Source organism: Melanotaenia boesemani, chromosome 9, assembly GCF_017639745.1.
Source record: "Melanotaenia boesemani isolate fMelBoe1 chromosome 9, fMelBoe1.pri, whole genome shotgun sequence".
Taxonomy (NCBI): Eukaryota; Metazoa; Chordata; class Actinopteri; order Atheriniformes; family Melanotaeniidae; genus Melanotaenia; species Melanotaenia boesemani.
In genome coordinates this window covers 1,407,591-1,423,909 of record NC_055690.1, presented here as the reverse complement: position 1 = coordinate 1,423,909, position 16,319 = coordinate 1,407,591, and the positions used below count along the sequence as shown (strand labels likewise).

The 16,319-nt window shown below is 43.3% G+C and overlaps 1 protein-coding gene across 1 annotated transcript; it reads right to left on the bottom strand.

The window, feature by feature from the left end:
• Nucleotides 1–828: 828 nt before the first annotated feature.
• On the bottom strand, nt 829–15,983 carry si:ch211-213d14.1 (uncharacterized protein C11orf53 homolog). Its single transcript, XM_041995693.1, has 5 exons — nt 15,844–15,983; nt 14,879–14,979; nt 6,518–6,557; nt 6,083–6,387; nt 829–1,519 (listed from the first exon to the last, which is right to left on the bottom strand). Exons 1-5 carry the CDS (start codon nt 15,851–15,853, stop codon nt 1,082–1,084), a joined length of 894 nt encoding a protein of 297 aa, XP_041851627.1. The 5' UTR covers nt 15,854–15,983; the 3' UTR covers nt 829–1,081.
• Nucleotides 15,984–16,319: the final 336 nt, after the last annotated feature.

Below are 16,319 nucleotides of genomic sequence, written 5' to 3'. Positions count from 1 at the left end.
ATGATGATGATTCAGTGACATCACAGCAACATTGAGGCACATATCTTGGATTTCCTGAACATGCAGAATGCCGAATGTCCCACAGCTTGATTTTTACACACAGACAAACTCCTCTGTTAAACTACTTACTGCACATAGCGTAAACAGGAAGTAGAACAGATTAAACTGGTAACAACCAGCCAATCACAGAGCAGCATGTAGTCATGTAGACGTGGTGTAGAAATTCAAGCTGAGCATCAGAATGAGGAAAAAAAGAGGATTTAAGAGACTTTGAACGTGGCATGGTTGTTGGTCCGAGTATTTACTGGGATTTCCACCCACAACCATCTCCAGGGTTTCCAGAGAACGGTCTGAAGAAGAGAAAACATCCAGAGCCTTGTTGGTGTCAGAGGTCAGAGGAGAATGGTCAGACTGGTTGGAGATGATGGAAAGGCAACAGGAAGTCAGATAAGCTCTGGTTCCAGCCCCAAAGCTCAGATCATCTCCACCTGCTTTCTAGAACATGACGATGAGTTCACTGGACTCCAACGGCCTCCACAGCCACCAGATCTCAGTCCAGTAGAGCAGCTTTGGGATGTGGTGGAACGGGAGATTCTCATCATGGATGCAGCCGACAAACCTGCAGCAACTGTGTGATGCTGTCATGTTGATATGGACTAAAAGGTCCCCTCGTCATCATGGTGGGGTCGGCGCCGCCACATTTACTGTCCGACACAGGAAGTGTCTGAATGTCCTGCCTGAAGCAGCATCTTCATCGTATGTCGACTCAGTCTGCCGTCCTGTCATTTTATTTTCACCAAGTTACAATTAGACAGGACATTCAACCAGTAAACTCCACTTTTTTATTAAACCATGTCAGTTTAAAGGTATTTAGCATGTAACATGTTAAAACAACCACAAATCATTTTCTCCATAAAATCATACAAAAGAACACATAAATATTTTTCCTCTTTACAGGAATTGTTGCTACACCAACATTTAAATAAGAAAAATCAACAAATTGATGTGAAAGTGTCCAACAAAATGCCGCTAAGAGAATATTTGCCAGGTGTTTGAATTGTCTGTGAAGCTCCTGGTCCAATCAGTAGGCCCTCCTGATCTCGTAGGGAGACCAGGAGCTTACCCCGTCTTCTTTAACCCAGGAGGAGTGGACGTCAGTGCTGGCGGGGAGGCTGCTGTGGTTGTCCGTCATGTCCTCTGTCCCCATCTTGGACACCAGGTCGCTGACGGGGCTGCTCATGTAGGGGGGGCAGGGGAAGGTGGAGGAGGGGAGAGAGTAGGGGCTGCTGGTGGTTAAAGGGTGGTAGTGGACGTCCTCCAAGGGATGAAGGGTGTAGGGCTGGCTGCTGGGGACTGGGACCATGGAGGACCCTCTGCTTGGAGAGCGGTACTGAGAGGGACTCCCTGGGGGTTCTGGGCTGGGCATGGAGGGTGGGACGCTGACGGAGGCCAGGCTGTCTGGACAGAGGGTCTCCACCTGGGATACCGAGTCTGGGCCCGACTGCTCCCACGAGTCCCTCTGAAGCAGGAGAAGACGAGAGGAGAGCAGGGGTCACGTTTCAGTTTTTAAAAGTAGGACTTTAAGGTTCAGTTTACCGTGAGGGTCCGCCGTGTGGTGCACGGCGTCCCTGTTCCAGCTGCAAAGGTTTACACAGAGCTGATCCTCATCGAGTTCAGGAAAACCTGCAGATCTTTATTTTGAATTTTTACATTTGCATTTTTCTATTCTATTCTATTCTGTTCTAATGCTGTTATTTTTATTTGTACTTTATTTTTCTATTTAATTTTTAAATGTATTTATTCAATATTAGCATTGTTATTCTTTTTCATTTAATTGACTGATTTGATTTGATGAATTTATTTCACGCTGCTGTGAACAACCTGCCACGACCTCGATAACGTACGATGGAGCACGCGACCCGCTCCGCGACCCGGTGGTCGACGGGCCGTCCTGCAGCTTCCTCTACATGTGAGGCTGGAAAACTGTCAGAATCTTGATAAAAAAAGGAGGATAAAGAGGTTTTTGTGGTTCACCTGCCCAGAACCAGCTTCTCTCGCAGAGGTGAAATCAGATGTTAAATCTGGCATGTGTACTAACTTTGTTGCTTGTAGTAAAATTTTTTTAGATACATGTAGGCTATATTTTCTTTACAATTATTTGCGACCCCCATGGGGGTCCCAACCCCCAGTTTTAGAACCACTGGCGTAGACGATATGATACTGGAAGGCATTAGTTGAACATCTAAAATGTAAACAATAAAAAGGATGAAGGCTTGTCTTAAAGGAAAATCTTCATATTTTGCAGGATGTTTCTGGATCCCACAGGAAGGAAGAAGGCGCTGCAGTGCATTATGGGACATCAATGACATGTTTACCGATAATGAATTAAATATGAAAGTATTTTAAATTCCTAGAAGAGCTGAAAATCTTTTTAAAACTGGTTTGTCAGTGAAGTGCAGTGAATTGGGAACAGATGGGTCTTTCCCTTTCCTCCATCCGGACTGTTGCTAGCTGTTTCCTGGCGCTGGACGGACGCCTGCACGCATGCGGACATCCGCTCAGTCCTTTGTTGCTAAGGAACAGAGGGAGGTACCCTCCACAAACCGAAGGCAACGTCTGAAAGATGCTGACAGATCCTGGATCAGGTCCTGGTGGGCCTCCGTTCCATCCTGTCTCCTAGCCTATAAATCATTAAAACATGAATAAAAAGCTTCTTTCTCACATCAGCATGGAAACAATAAATGCCTTTAATTAGCTGTGTGAGTCTATAATTAACAAGTTTAAGCCACTTTCAACTTCTGGTCCAGTTCTTTTTAGTTCCTGTCAACACTTTCAGTTGCAATAATTCTTCCTTTATCAGACAGACAAAACATTTAATTACTTTTTCCAGCATGGTTTTTGTCTCCTGTCTTTCAGTAGATGAGGATTTTAAATGAATAAAAGTTACTGATATTACTAACTTACAGCTGTTAAGATGAGACCGTCGTGCTGATTAAAGGATAAGAAGCTAATTCTCCTGACCTGACCTGGATCTGCCGTCTGCATCGCTGGAAGACTGAAATCCCATCAAGGTGCAGAACTGCAGTACTACAGTAGAAACATTAAAAATCAGATTGTTCTGTGTTCAGCAGGATTATTAAATGTCTTGTATTAGATAGTTAAAACTAGAATGGCGTACAGTAGATACTTGTGCAAACATCTTGAACATTCATTCTTTTCCCACAGTTATTTTCTATGAGCTGAACACAGTTATTATAAGTGGGACTAAAGTGGGCTCGTTTACCTGGATCACGATGAATCGGTTTGAATTGATTATGTTTGTATGTGCCTTTAGATGACTTCGTAGTGAATCAGCTTTCATTCGAAGAAGCTTGTTTTAATCTAAACAGAGGAAAAAAATAATCGTGGAATCCAATCTTAAAATATTACTTTTAAAACCCTCCAGGTAGCAGAACCTCCAGTTATCAGACCCCTCTCTGTGGAACCGCCTTCCAGTCTTTCTTCTAGCAGGTCTGGCTAAGTGACCCATGATGCATCGGGCTCCTCACTGCTGGGGGACGTCCCATGATGCACTGGGCTCCTCTCTGCTGGGGGACGTCCCATGATGCACTGGGCTCCTCTCTGCTGGGAGACGTCCCATGATGCACCGGGCTCCTTCCTGGTTCTGGTCCCAATGGAGGTTTTCCTTCCTGGTTCTGATCCCGATCAAGGTTTTTCTTCCTGGTTCTGGTCCCGATGGATATTTTTCTTCCTGGTTCTGGTTCCGATGGATGTTTTCCTTCCGGGTTCTGGTCCCAATGGAGGTTTTCCTTCCTGGTTCTGGTTCCGATGAATGTTTTCCTTCCTGGTTCTCGTCCCAATGGAGGTTTTCCTTCCTGGTTCTGGTCCCAATGGAAGTTTTCCTTCCTGGTTCTGGTCCCGATGGATATTTTCCTTCCTGGTTCTGGTTCCGATGGATGTTTTACTTCCTGGTTCTGGTCCCAATGGAGGTTTGTCTTCCTGGTTCTCGTCCTGATGGAGGTTTTCCTACCTGGTCCTGGTCCCAATGGAGGTTTTCCTTCCTGGTTCTGGTTGAGGTTTTCCTTCCTGGTTCTGGTCCTGATGGATGTTTTCCTTCCTGGTTCTGGTTCCGATGGAGGTTTTCCTTCAAGGTTCTGGTCCCGATGGAGGTTTTCCTTCCTGGTCCCGATGGATGTTTTCCTTTCTGGTTCTGGTCCCAATGGTGGTTTTCCTTCCTGGTTCTGGTTGAGGTTTTCCTTCCTGGTTCTGGTCCCGATGGATGTTTTCCTTCCTGGTTCTGGTCCCGATGGTGGTTTCCTTCCTGGTTCTGGTTCCGATTGAGGTTTTTCTTCCTGGTTCTGGTTCCAATGGAGGTTTTCCTTCCTGGTTCTGGTCCCCATGGAGGTTTTCCTTCCTGGTTCTGGTTGAGGTTTTCCTTCCTGGTTCTGGTGGAGTTTTCCTTCCTGGTTCTGGTCCTGATGGAGGTTTTCCTTCCTGGTTCTGGTTCCGATTGAGGTTTTCTTTCGTGGTTCTGGTTCCAATGGATGTTTTCCTTCCTGGTTCTGGTCCCAATGGAGGTTTGTCTTCCTGGTTCTGGTCCCAAAGGAGGTTTTCTTTCCTGGTTCTTGTCCCGATGGAGGTTTTCCTTCCTGGTTCTGGTCCCAATGGATGTTTTCCTTCCTGGTTCTGGTCCCGATGGTGGTTTCCTTCCTGGTTCTGGTTCCGATTGAGGTTTTCCTTCCTGGTTCTGGTTCCAATGGATGTTTTCCTTCCTGGTTCTCGTCCCAATGGAGGTTTTCCTTCCCGGTTCTGGTTGAGGTTTTCCTTCCTGGTTCTGGTCCCAATGGATGTTTTCCTTCCTGGTTCTGGTCCCGATGGTGGTTTCCTTCCTGGTTCTGGTTCCGATTGAGGTTTTCCTTCCTGGTTCTGGTTCCAATGGATGTTTTCCTTCCTGGTTCTGGTCCCCATTGAGGTTTTCCTTCCTGGTTCTGGTCCTGATGGAGGTTTCTCTTCCTGGCCCTGGTCCTGATGGAGGCTTTCCTTCTTGGTTCTGGTCCCCATGGAGGTTTTGCTTTGTCAGTCATTATTTTTGAGGTTTTTATGAACCCAGTTATGCTAAACTGGACTGATGTGGATCACATGATGGATTTGTTTAAACTGGATTATAATTTAACTACAGTGAACAAGACTGAAATGAAGTTTTTGCTCCCTCTAAATCTCACATTTGAAACCTTTCATTGGAAATTCTTTGACTTCTCCTTTCTACTTTTTCTACTTTACTTTCTTAATTTTCACATTCTATTTATTCACTGCTTACCGCCCAACACTTTAATGCTATTTTATTTTTTTGCTTATTTCTTTAACTTCTTTAACTTCAATTTAAATTTGATCCGTGTCTATGTTAACATACAATGGTTAATTTTCTTTTTCTAAAATAGAAATGAAACATGCATCTTAGGCTTCTATGAGACTTCATTAATCTGCTCGGTCAGGTGATGTTTTCCAATGTTAAGCCACCTCTTCATGTTTCCCTGGATGCTCGTACATGAAGCAACAGGAGAATATCTTCATGTTTCGTTTAACATCCTGGCATCACTTACAAACACAGGAGGTTGCATTTAGAATCCGATTTCAACCAACCAGGTAAAAACAGTAAAACTGAGCATTTTCATGCAGTTGTCCAACATGCAGGAAAAATTAGGTTGACCCTAGACCGTAATCTTCATTTAAACCAAACCAGGTTATCCTTGCGTTAAATAGATGTACCAGGTGTTCCTGAGCTTCACTCTTATCTTATCTATTGAGTCCTGATGCACTCAAGTGGATATTATTATGATATACTTGAACGAGGGGATGGCTATGATAAACCTGCTCATATGGCTGGAGCTGAGGTGGAGGTATGTAGTTGTTGTTTAGTGAGAATGTGCAGAAACTTGCAGAGAGTTGAAGCATGAGCAGAGAAGGTTCATGTTGGTGTTGTTTCAGGAATGAACACATACAGCAAACATGTGGGACAAACAAACAGCAGAGGGTGGTGATTGTAAAACTTCTTCCTAAAAGAGGCTCTGATCCAGAATCCTACCAGGAATAAATGCGAAGTTTCTGTGTTGAAAGGCTGCAGCAGGGAGGAAATGGCGGGAGAAGGCAGGAAGGACCCCCCAGAGCTGGAGAAGGTGGCGGCGCTGCGGTAGTCCCCAAAGGTTTCTGGGTAGTAGCTGTCGATGAGGGAGGAGTAAGTGGTCATGGTGGAGGGTTCGCAGCCGAGGGGTTTACCCCCGAGGGTGGAGGAATAGACGTCAGGGGAGAACTGCTTGGTGGACGGACAGAAGTCTGGATCAGAAATAAAAGGTCGCCTCATGCCGTAGTAGCTGGGCAGCATGTGAGAGCCTGGAAGAGGAAATCATAGCCTCACTGTTACCATGGCAGCAATGATGATGAAGTCTAACAACACCTCAGATGTTTTAAATAACAGCCAGGAGATCCAGTGGAACATTAAGTGTTGACAGTGACATCTCACCTGGCATCTGCACAAACGAAGGCGGGGTGGTTGATCCTCCCTGTGAGACAGACAGAAAACTTCAGATTCAACTCTGACAACATGGATCAAGCTTTTATAACACGAAGGTGCAGATTTGGAGCAGGATGGAAATATGTTGACTTTTCTCTCCCCAGTGATTCACATCTGCTTGATTTGTGTCACTTTATCATTCAGATGAATTTCAGATCGACCCTAGGAGTGAGCCTGAGTGGTTGCTTGTCTTTGTGACCTGCACTGGTGTACCCTCCACCTCATGCTTGAGGTGGGATAACAGGAAGTAGATGGAAGAACTGTCCTGTACACATTCTTCACTTTTAATCTTCTTAAGGAGGTTTTGTAGCAGAGTTTCAAGCTTTATCAATGTCTCCCTAAAACTTTCCAACATCTACACAATCCCAGACTGCCCGCAGTCTACCGACAGTGTGAAACCGTTGCCAGGTAAATTCCAATGATTTGTTTCTACAAATGAACAGAAAGCTGCAGAAGAAGAAGTTACATTTTCACCAGGGACACCTGCTTCTCTCTGGAATCAATAGCTTTTAATTTCATGCTCACTCCCTGTTGAATTAATGTTTCTGTTGATTGGGTCTGAAAGTAGCACTCTTCCGGACCAGAAAACTCTTCTGGACCAGAAAACTATTCATTATGTACATTCCTGCAGCCCTGTAGTGTCTCGAGGCTGAGAAACCACACTACAAACTTCATCTTCCTGCCTACAGCATCATGTGACACCTGAGTTTCACTTCACACACCACATCACACACTAGCAACTGGATATCAACACACCGGCTTGTTTGAAAGCGCACAATGGCTGAATCGTAAAAAAAACCTAACAGGATATTATGGTAGGATCGGAGGAGAAGAGAGAAAAAGAAAGAAGGGAATTTACAGGGCAAGACTTCTCTTGGCTAGAGAGACCTCAGAGAAGAGATGGGATGCTGAATTAGACTTAGACCAAACGATCTGACCTCACGTTCTTAGATCTGAATTTCGCAACAAGTGAGAAAATCTGCCAAAGTTCAGTGATGCTCAAATGCAACGTGATTAAGGTTCGTCAGTTTCCATCGGCTCAGGGATCTAGTCTGTGATGTCGGGAACTAGTGATCTGTCTGAGTGGATGGATGGATGGGTGGGTTAGCGCTCAGCTCTCAGTTTATTACATTCACACTTTGTCAAATGAACCTTTAAACTCTGAATAAATTCTACCTCATAAATGAGTTGTGGGGTCCCACAGGGTTAAGTGCTGGGCCCACTTCAAGTTAATACATGATCGATTTTACATGAATGACACGGAGCTGGAACCAATCAGACATATAGATTATAGCAGCTCTGCAATTCTTACACCTTCTAGTCCGATCTTAGAGATGCGACGTTCATGAACGAATCGATTCTTTTGAATGACTCTTTTAAATGAACGATGGGAACCGATTCACAGCTGTGAGCCGTTCATTTGTGAGCCATTCTTTTTATATAGAAATTTTTGACACTGCCTTCATCAAATCAAATCAAACTTTATTTATAAAGCTCTTTTCATGCCATAGGCAACACAAAGTTCTTTACATGATTAAAAACATTTATGCATATCTCAGTTCACATCTCATTGTTCAATAAAACAAGCCTTTAAATACATCAAAGTAGAATAAGAATAAGAATAAAACACTCAATGAAATCTTTCACACAGTCACACGCACACACACACCAAGCCCAACACCCCCCTCCCAGCTAAAAATGACTGAATGAATAAATAAATGAATAAATACGTAAATAAGAAGCAGTACAGTTGAGTAAAATGAAAATAAAATAAATAACATGTGACATCATAGAAGTCTGATGTCCAACATGCTCCATTCATGTGAAGCATCGATGGACAGAAAGTATTGTTTGGAAACAAATACTGTGAGTTTTATCCAAAACATTTACTAGAATTTACACTGACTGCTCAGGTTTATCCTTTTTTATCTATATTTTTCCTATAATTTTTTAATCTTGTATAGTAAATTTTATATAGGTACATTTTTGGTTGTTTGTCATTCTCACATATTGTGAAGTTTTTTTAAGATATTGTGAGAACGAGCCAGTCTTTTGAATGGCTCTTTGAAAGGAACGGCTCTTCAAGATCCGGCTCCCTTCAAAGAGCCATAAATCCCGTCTCTGTCCGAGCTTCGGTTTGGCTCGTGTTTTCTAGGTCCTCTAGCTATTTCAGGTTATGAGGAACCAAATAAGATTTTTTAAATAAATACACTCCTGCTATATATTCATTTTATAGGTGAAATTTGCAGAAAAAGTCAAAGTAAACATGTAAAATATTGTTAAATATTTTATCATGTGACACCACCAGATGACCAAGTTAAGTTAAAGTTCGGCTTCATTATTCTGGTGCAGACAAGCAAACGTGATGCCGACATGTGTAGATTCCAGGTTGTAGGGTTTAAAATAAAGGAAAAATAAAGGAAAAGACAAAGGCTATGCCCACATGGCACTGAAGCCGGTTCAGGTGTGAAAACGGTGGTGAAAACTAGGAGAAAAGGTGATGGTACAGCAGCACTGTGGTGTAACAGCTGTGCAAAGCTGCACACAAGCCAGGGCTGTCTGGAGCAGCACCACAACACAACTGAGGCCTGGACTACGAAGCTGGATTTTCTCTTATCGGGGTAACTTCAGGTTCAACTCTGGATTTTGTGTACTACGACGCTGGTTCACTTCTTACCGAGCTGTATCACCGCAGCAACAAACACTGAACGGCTAACCGGCTCCAGAGCTGGTTTTGTTCTGGATACGAGATCAGCGAGTAGAAAAGCGCCACCTCCTGACCAATCAGATCTCATGAAAAATGGCCTGACCATTTTTAGAAGATCGCTTAGGAGAGAAAGAGTCTTTAGGGACAGGTCCGACCCGTTGGACTTTCCTGATGACATACTGTAGCAAAGGTGGAGATTTTCAACAACTGGGCTGAGATACACGTCAGCTGGAGCCTCTGTAGCAAACGTGACCCATCGTAGTCGAGCTCTTACTTACAGACAGTGTTCATCACAGATGAACTGTGCTCCCTTCATCCATACAACAGATACAGTAATAAAGCCTGGTCACTGACTGAATTATGTTTTTATATTTGTTCTTTATTTGTCCTTTCAGCTCCACTGAGGTTGCTTCTGACATGGAGGTTAATAATAGTGATGATTCTTTTTCACACATAAGTACAGAAGCATTGATTATCGGTACGTTCATGGTGGAGGAATTGATATCCCAACATATAAAGCGCTCACATGGGAGCGGATCCTTTAAAGAACTGGGAAATATGACGTAAATAAAGCATTCCCAGGAATGTTGGTACTGTAATACAGGGATCTGAGTGCTGTCAGTTTATATTGTCCCATTAATTAAAATGTATAATCTGACGAACTTATGCATCAACGGAGTCGGAATTTTCCTGCTTCTGCTGCAGCAACCGTGTTGTTTCAGCCTGAATTCTATTTTTAAATTCTTCGTATTTTTTGAAGAATAACAGTCTGCTCCTCCACAGTAAAACACGGCTCTGCAGCGTTAGTCCATGTTTGCGATTGGTCAGAACCTCCAAACACCACCCTTTTATGTGAACGCGCACTAATCTTAACTGGAAAACCCTGGGTGGAGTTACCGAGTTAATAACCAGCTTCCTACTACAACTTATCCAGATCCTGAATGTCTGGGTAAGTCAGCCAGGTATCAGAGAGAAATCCGGCGCATGTTAATCACGCTTCGTAGTGCAGGCCTCGGGTCACAGACGACATTATTGTTGTTGTGTTTGCCGTGCGTTCATCACACTGACGTCATATCCTCTAGTGGTGGTTACGCTGTCCTCACAGGACCACAGACGGTGGAGGTCTCAAGCGGATCCACTTTGGTACCTGGTTTCAGACATGATCGGTTTGATGGAGGCTCATCCCTGGCTTCGTGGGGATGAGAGGGTGGATTGTTAAAATACTTTTGCAGTTTTACTGCAGTTTGGCGTCGTGCGGACAGTCCCTAAAACTCCCTAAATTTATAGAAACAGTAAAGGTTATCAGTCCTGTTGGTGCTTATCCTGAGTGCCCATCAAGAGCAGATAGTTTATTTGTCTTAAAACAGTCTCACAAATCAGGCGTTTAGTTTCAGTTGCTGACTTACAAATAAATTCTGTACATTCAAGTCAGAAATTAATCCACGGCTACAGGTAGTTCAAAATGCTGCAGTCAGTCTCAGTATCCATGACAACGAGGCACAAACTCACCTCCTGGCATCCTGTTGAATTTCTCATCCACTTTAAAATATTACCATTTATATTCTAAGCCTCCATGAACACATCCAAGGCCAATTTGCCATGTACTGTATGTGTCCTCTTGACCACTGAGATATGCAAATAGATCTTTCTGCAGACTCAGTTATGTTCAACACAATTTAAAAAATGTAAATTCCATGAGCTGATTTGTAATGCACATCTTTTTACGACATATTTATAAAGTTTCAGACCCTTTTCTTGTAGAGGCCTGGGATCTCATCTTGAATTTTAAATAAAGTTATGATGGTTTGAACCACATTTTATGGCGATGTACATGTTTATTGCAGATTATAAAGATGCTAAATACGCTTCGTATTTTTCCTTGTACATGATGTTTTCTTAATGCTACTGTGCTGATCAGAGATAATCTGTTTTTCTGCTTCCAGTCTTTCTGCAGAGCCCTGGGAGCTCAAACAGGATGTAGGATGACAGAGGCTCTCGTTTGCATATGGCTAACATGAAAGAGTTGATATTAAGCCGGTGTTGGCTGGGATGCAAGCAAATTTTGAGGGCTGAATTTGAATGTGATTTGCCAGTGCCAAGACTTCCTCATGTGGCCCAGGTATGGCTCAGTGCATCTCTGAAGGCTGCATATGGAAATCAGCTCGTTCAAGCTCAGACAGTCAGATAATGTGTGTCTGTGTGTGTTTGTCGCTCGTTGGGGACAAAATGATGGATTTAATTCAGCTTGTTTCACAGAAAAACTCTTCCTTCCTATGCAAAGTACCTGCCAACTTCACACAGCTAGTCTTTTTCTAAACACGTTTTAGTGGGAAACACACAAATATTCTATGTTCATTTAACATGCAGTTCATTCTGTTTGCAGCGTTGCTTGCCTGCTTATATGGTTATTAAATTTGAACCATTTCTTTAATTTCTTTCTTTGTTGTTTTGTTTGTGCAGCTCATCAGTTGTCCCATATTTAACACTGAAGATCAGTCTCATCTCAAACTGAATTCCACTTTTATTTCTGTTTCAGCTCATTTATGTGAGCAAGTCTGGGCACGCCTCAGTGGAAATAGTAAGCAGCTGAACTGGAATGATGAGTTCTTTATATTTTTACTGTAGCTTTTCGTGCCCCAACATGAGTGTAATTACTCTGCGGTCAGGCTTTGCTTCTCTCTCTCAATGGCCTTTTATTCTGTCAGACAGAGTGGCATAAGCTAACATAAGGACATGGGAAGCTATAGTTACTGTGTGCCTCTGGTCGTTATTAGCTCTTCAATCATCATTTATAGAGATGCAAGTAAACCTTGCATAGAAAAGGAGAGAAAATACCTGCAAACAGTGTGCTGTTGTTACTGTCTGCCTGCTGTGTGTTACTCTGAACCAGACCAGCTGATAATACTGCATACTAAAAGCTGTTAGATCAGGTAGAACAGGCATGCTTTAAACCAGCAAAGTGATATATTTAAGTTATGAACTGTGTGCTAAAATGATGTGAGACAGTAATGTAGCTGGGAGCTAAAACACAATAAAAGTTGAATAAATTTTTAAAGTTTGATGCACAGCTTTTTAACCAACATTTGCTAACATCTTCTAATCAAGTGCAAGTTGTTATTCCAGTTATTCTAAAACTGGAAAGCTTAACACTCCAGGAAGGATGCGGAAAAACTGAAGTAGCCAAACTAACTTCATTCTTATTTATGTCATTATATGTCTAATGATTTCTGTGTGTAACAAAGCTTCTTGAAAAGTTTGTTTCCTTTTTCAACGGAGCTCCATCGGTAAGCTTTATGTGTGGGATGAGCAGCAGAGATGAGTATGTGGGTTCAAACGGCCAAACAGCTGATTCAGCTGTTGATTCTTGTTTAGAGCCTCTGATAACTCAGGTGATGACAGTCAGGAGCCTGGTGGTGCTGCAGTGGTGAGCTGGATCAAAGTGTGGAGAAGACATGGAGAACGCTGCTGACTGATAACAGCTTCCTGTTGGACGCAGGGTGATGAAGGGGGCAGCATCGTCCTCATAAGCAAGGCTCCTCATCACTGGAGGAAATCTGAATGCAGGGAGATGTGGAGATGAGGTTTTACAACTGGTGGTGATTCCTTATCTCCACAGTCTGGGACCAAACTCTGTCCTCCATGATGGCAACACTGGCCCCCACAGAGACCTGACCTCAACCCCACTAAGCACTAGTGGGATGAAGAGGTGCCAGGCTGGTGTGTGTGGTTCTTCCACATGCAGCTGAGGCTCCTGTTTTGTTAAATAAAGTACCAACATGTTGTCTTTCTTCAGACTTCAATCATCTAATACAAAACCCACCAACTGAGAGTCAGCAGCAGAACCAGCTGTTCGGCTTTGGTAGACATGGTTGGGAAGTTTTCCCTGGAAACAACCTACAGACTCATCTCTGCTGCTCATCCCACACATGCTTTTACCTTCCAGCTGTGGCTCCATTTAAAAAAGAACAGACTTCCAACAGTAGAAGATTAATGAAGAAAAAATACACCAAACACTCACTGACTTGTCCTCTGCCAGCATACCAGCCTAACCCTCGACCTCATCAACCTCAACACAGAACGTTTTTCTACCAACGTAAACTTTCATTTAGTTAAAAGTAAAACAAATCAGTTAATAAATAATTAAAGCAGATCTGCTCAAGATAACATCTAGATTATCCTGAAGCCAGGAGCAAAGTTCCAGCCAGTAGATGGTAAATCGGCTGCACTTATACAGCCCTTTTTTAGTCATGTTGACCATCCAAAGTGCTGTAACACTGCAGGTCACCGTTCACACTCATACAGCACTGTTACACACTAAGTGCTTCTCTCTGTCACACACATACACACCCTGACAGACGCATCGGGAGGCAACGTGGGTTCAGCCCAGCAACATCCACGGCTCAGGCTGGCAGACAGCTGCTCTTCCTCCTGACCTCCATCCTGACTCAATGAATTTTCTTGCACAGCTGCTTTTATCTCGTCCATGAACGCACTGACCCCGGGCAGACCTCCTCTGGCATGAAGCAGGTTTTTTCCTCTAAAGAAAACTGAATAGGGGCTAAGCTGGCAGGTTTTTTCCTACACCAGGAGGAAATGATATGGTTTTTATTTTATAGGTCATTGTTTGTTTCATGCTTTCACGTCCCAGGGTGACTGACGTAAAGCCAAGTGACACATCCCAGTTTCATTTCAAGATCAAAAACTGTTTGACTTGTGTGCTTGCTTCAGAATAAGCTGGCTGATTTTCATTATTCCCTCTGATAAAGTGCACCTGACTCCCATCCACCGAGCCATGACAATTATGAAGAAGAAAATACATTTTTGACTTTTTGCTGCATCTGAAAGATTTTTCCTTTTGCATGATCCCCTGCCACCCTGCATCATCAGAACTATGAAGTGGACATGCCGACGCTGCACAGAAAACAGAGTAAACACAGTCCTGTAAAAGCCTTTGGACAGGTGGCTTGTGGGAAATGAAAAGTCAGTCTTGCTTGTGCATGCAGCCAGGTTTCCGTATGTGTGCCAGAGCGAGAGTGTGTGAGAGGCAACAATAGGAGGTTTGTCTGGATTCTGTTCATGGCAGAGGACAATATCAGCTGGCAGGTGTGCATAGATCAAACTTTGCATATAGGCAGCCTCCTCCACGGCCCTTTCTGTTCTTTCTCTTGCTACCTGTCCACCTCAGTCCTCCCTCCCCTCCCCTCCCCTCCCCTCCCCTCCCCTCCCCGCCTCCAGCTCCAGCTCCAGCTCCAGGGAGGTTTTTGGGCAGATCGTGGTCATTGCCATTGCTCACATTGTGTAAATGTTCTTTTGTGAGGTCAGATTGGAACTCGGTTCTTTGTGTCTCTCTACACACACTGTGCTCAGCTATTTACAGACGGGTTTTGCGAATGCTTGAGGGGGAGCGAGGTACAGCTGGTCCGCGGCTCAACCGCTGGATCGTTAGCACACAAAACACAAAATGTAAACAGAGGAGATTTTTCTGTTTTTGTAAAGGTACTGTCCTAATTGTGTCCCCATCAGAATGTCAACTGTGGCTACAGTGTTTACTTTGGGAGAATGTGAAGGGACAAAAGCAGGATTCTGGAGGAGATGGTGCTTACGCTGTATCTGGGTCCACTGGTCTGTCGGGATCGCTTCTCCGCCAGCAGGTCTTTAACTGTGTGCTTGACTCGAACGCCTTGGTACACTCTCTTGGAATATTCTGGAGAGCAGAAGGGAGCCTCATGTGAAACAAATCCTGCAACAGTTCAATTTGTTCATACAAATTTTCATTCATCCCCACAAATGTGCGTTCATTTGAATGTTTCACAGTTTCATGCATTTGGTGAATGAGTCTTTGGGACTGGTGTGTAAATCTCATGGAAATTGCTTTTGGTTTGGTTGATGCAAATAGACTGCTAAAAAGGAGGTAATTAAGTACAAACACTTGCTGAAACCTCACCGTAAGCAAACACCGCAGATCTGCTGCATCACTAAAGAAAAGGACGACATTTAAAATAAAAACCAGCCATCGTTGGTTTTTACAAATCTTATTGGTGCTGGACTGATTTAGGGATGTTCCTGGGAAGCAGAAGTCGAAACTCAATGAAAATGTAAACTTTATTATGCAAACGGAAATTGCATGCAAAAAACTGTATGTAAAGGACCCCAGCTTACTGAACTGGTCGTTTAGATAAGACCCGGCTGTGCACACCTGTTAGGTTCTTGAAAATATTAAATCATCTTAGATTTTTTTTAAATGGCCTTTTGATGAATTTCTTTAAACTAATTTTCATCGCAACAAGTTAAATATCAAAACAGAGATTTACCTAAACTCTGGAACCTTTGGACACCTGCTACATTTCTACAGGACACGTTTGCAGGATCTACTTGACATGCACACATTTCATCACATCAATTCTGAAATACTAATGATTACGTTGTTTTCCACAAAAACTCAGAACTAAACGCAGGACATTTAACAGAACTAAATCACTCATTTTACAAGATGAAGTCGACTTCTTTTTTTGCATCATTTCTACAGTGAAAAGCAAGAGCAGCTTGTGTATGAATGTGAAGGTCTTACCTGTTTCCATGATGCTGCTGAACAGTGTGACACACACACCTAAACACACACAGGCCTGTCTGTTCTCCCTCTGCTGTATTTGCCTACAGAAGCTACGTCCCAGTGTGCAGCACCATACTGAGTGTCGTGCCACGGTGGGAGCTTTAACCACACTGTCAGGAGGGCAGGGACTCATGGAACATGCCACCTCACACTGCAGCCATGAGGAGGCAGATTTTCAAAATGACCTTTATCTATTTGTTTAAATGCAAATGTTTGGTGTGGACGTTTTTTAGACTATTTGCATCTGCAGTCAAGATTAAGGCTTGGAAGCATTGGGAGAGTGAAAGACTGGGAGGCAGCTGGTCCCTCCTTCTTCAGATCTCACTCATCCAAATTCAAAAGGATTTATTATTTTCACATTTTTTAATTTACAACATTGGTGCTGGACTCTGCTCACAGGCTGGTTTTGTGGAAGGAAATCTGGTTTTGTTTCA

What these genes read in the sequence shown, in the direction of transcription:
- si:ch211-213d14.1 (XM_041995693.1), bottom strand. An exon ending in TTCGTTTGTGCAGATGCCAG is followed by an intron (nt 6,388 to 6,517) that starts GTGAGATGTCAC and finishes TTCCTCTTCCAG; the next exon opens with GCTCTCACATGCTGCCCAGC. An exon ending in AAACTTCGCATTTATTCCTG is followed by an intron (nt 1,520 to 6,082) that starts GTAGGATTCTGG and finishes CTCCTGCTTCAG; the next exon opens with AGGGACTCGTGGGAGCAGTC.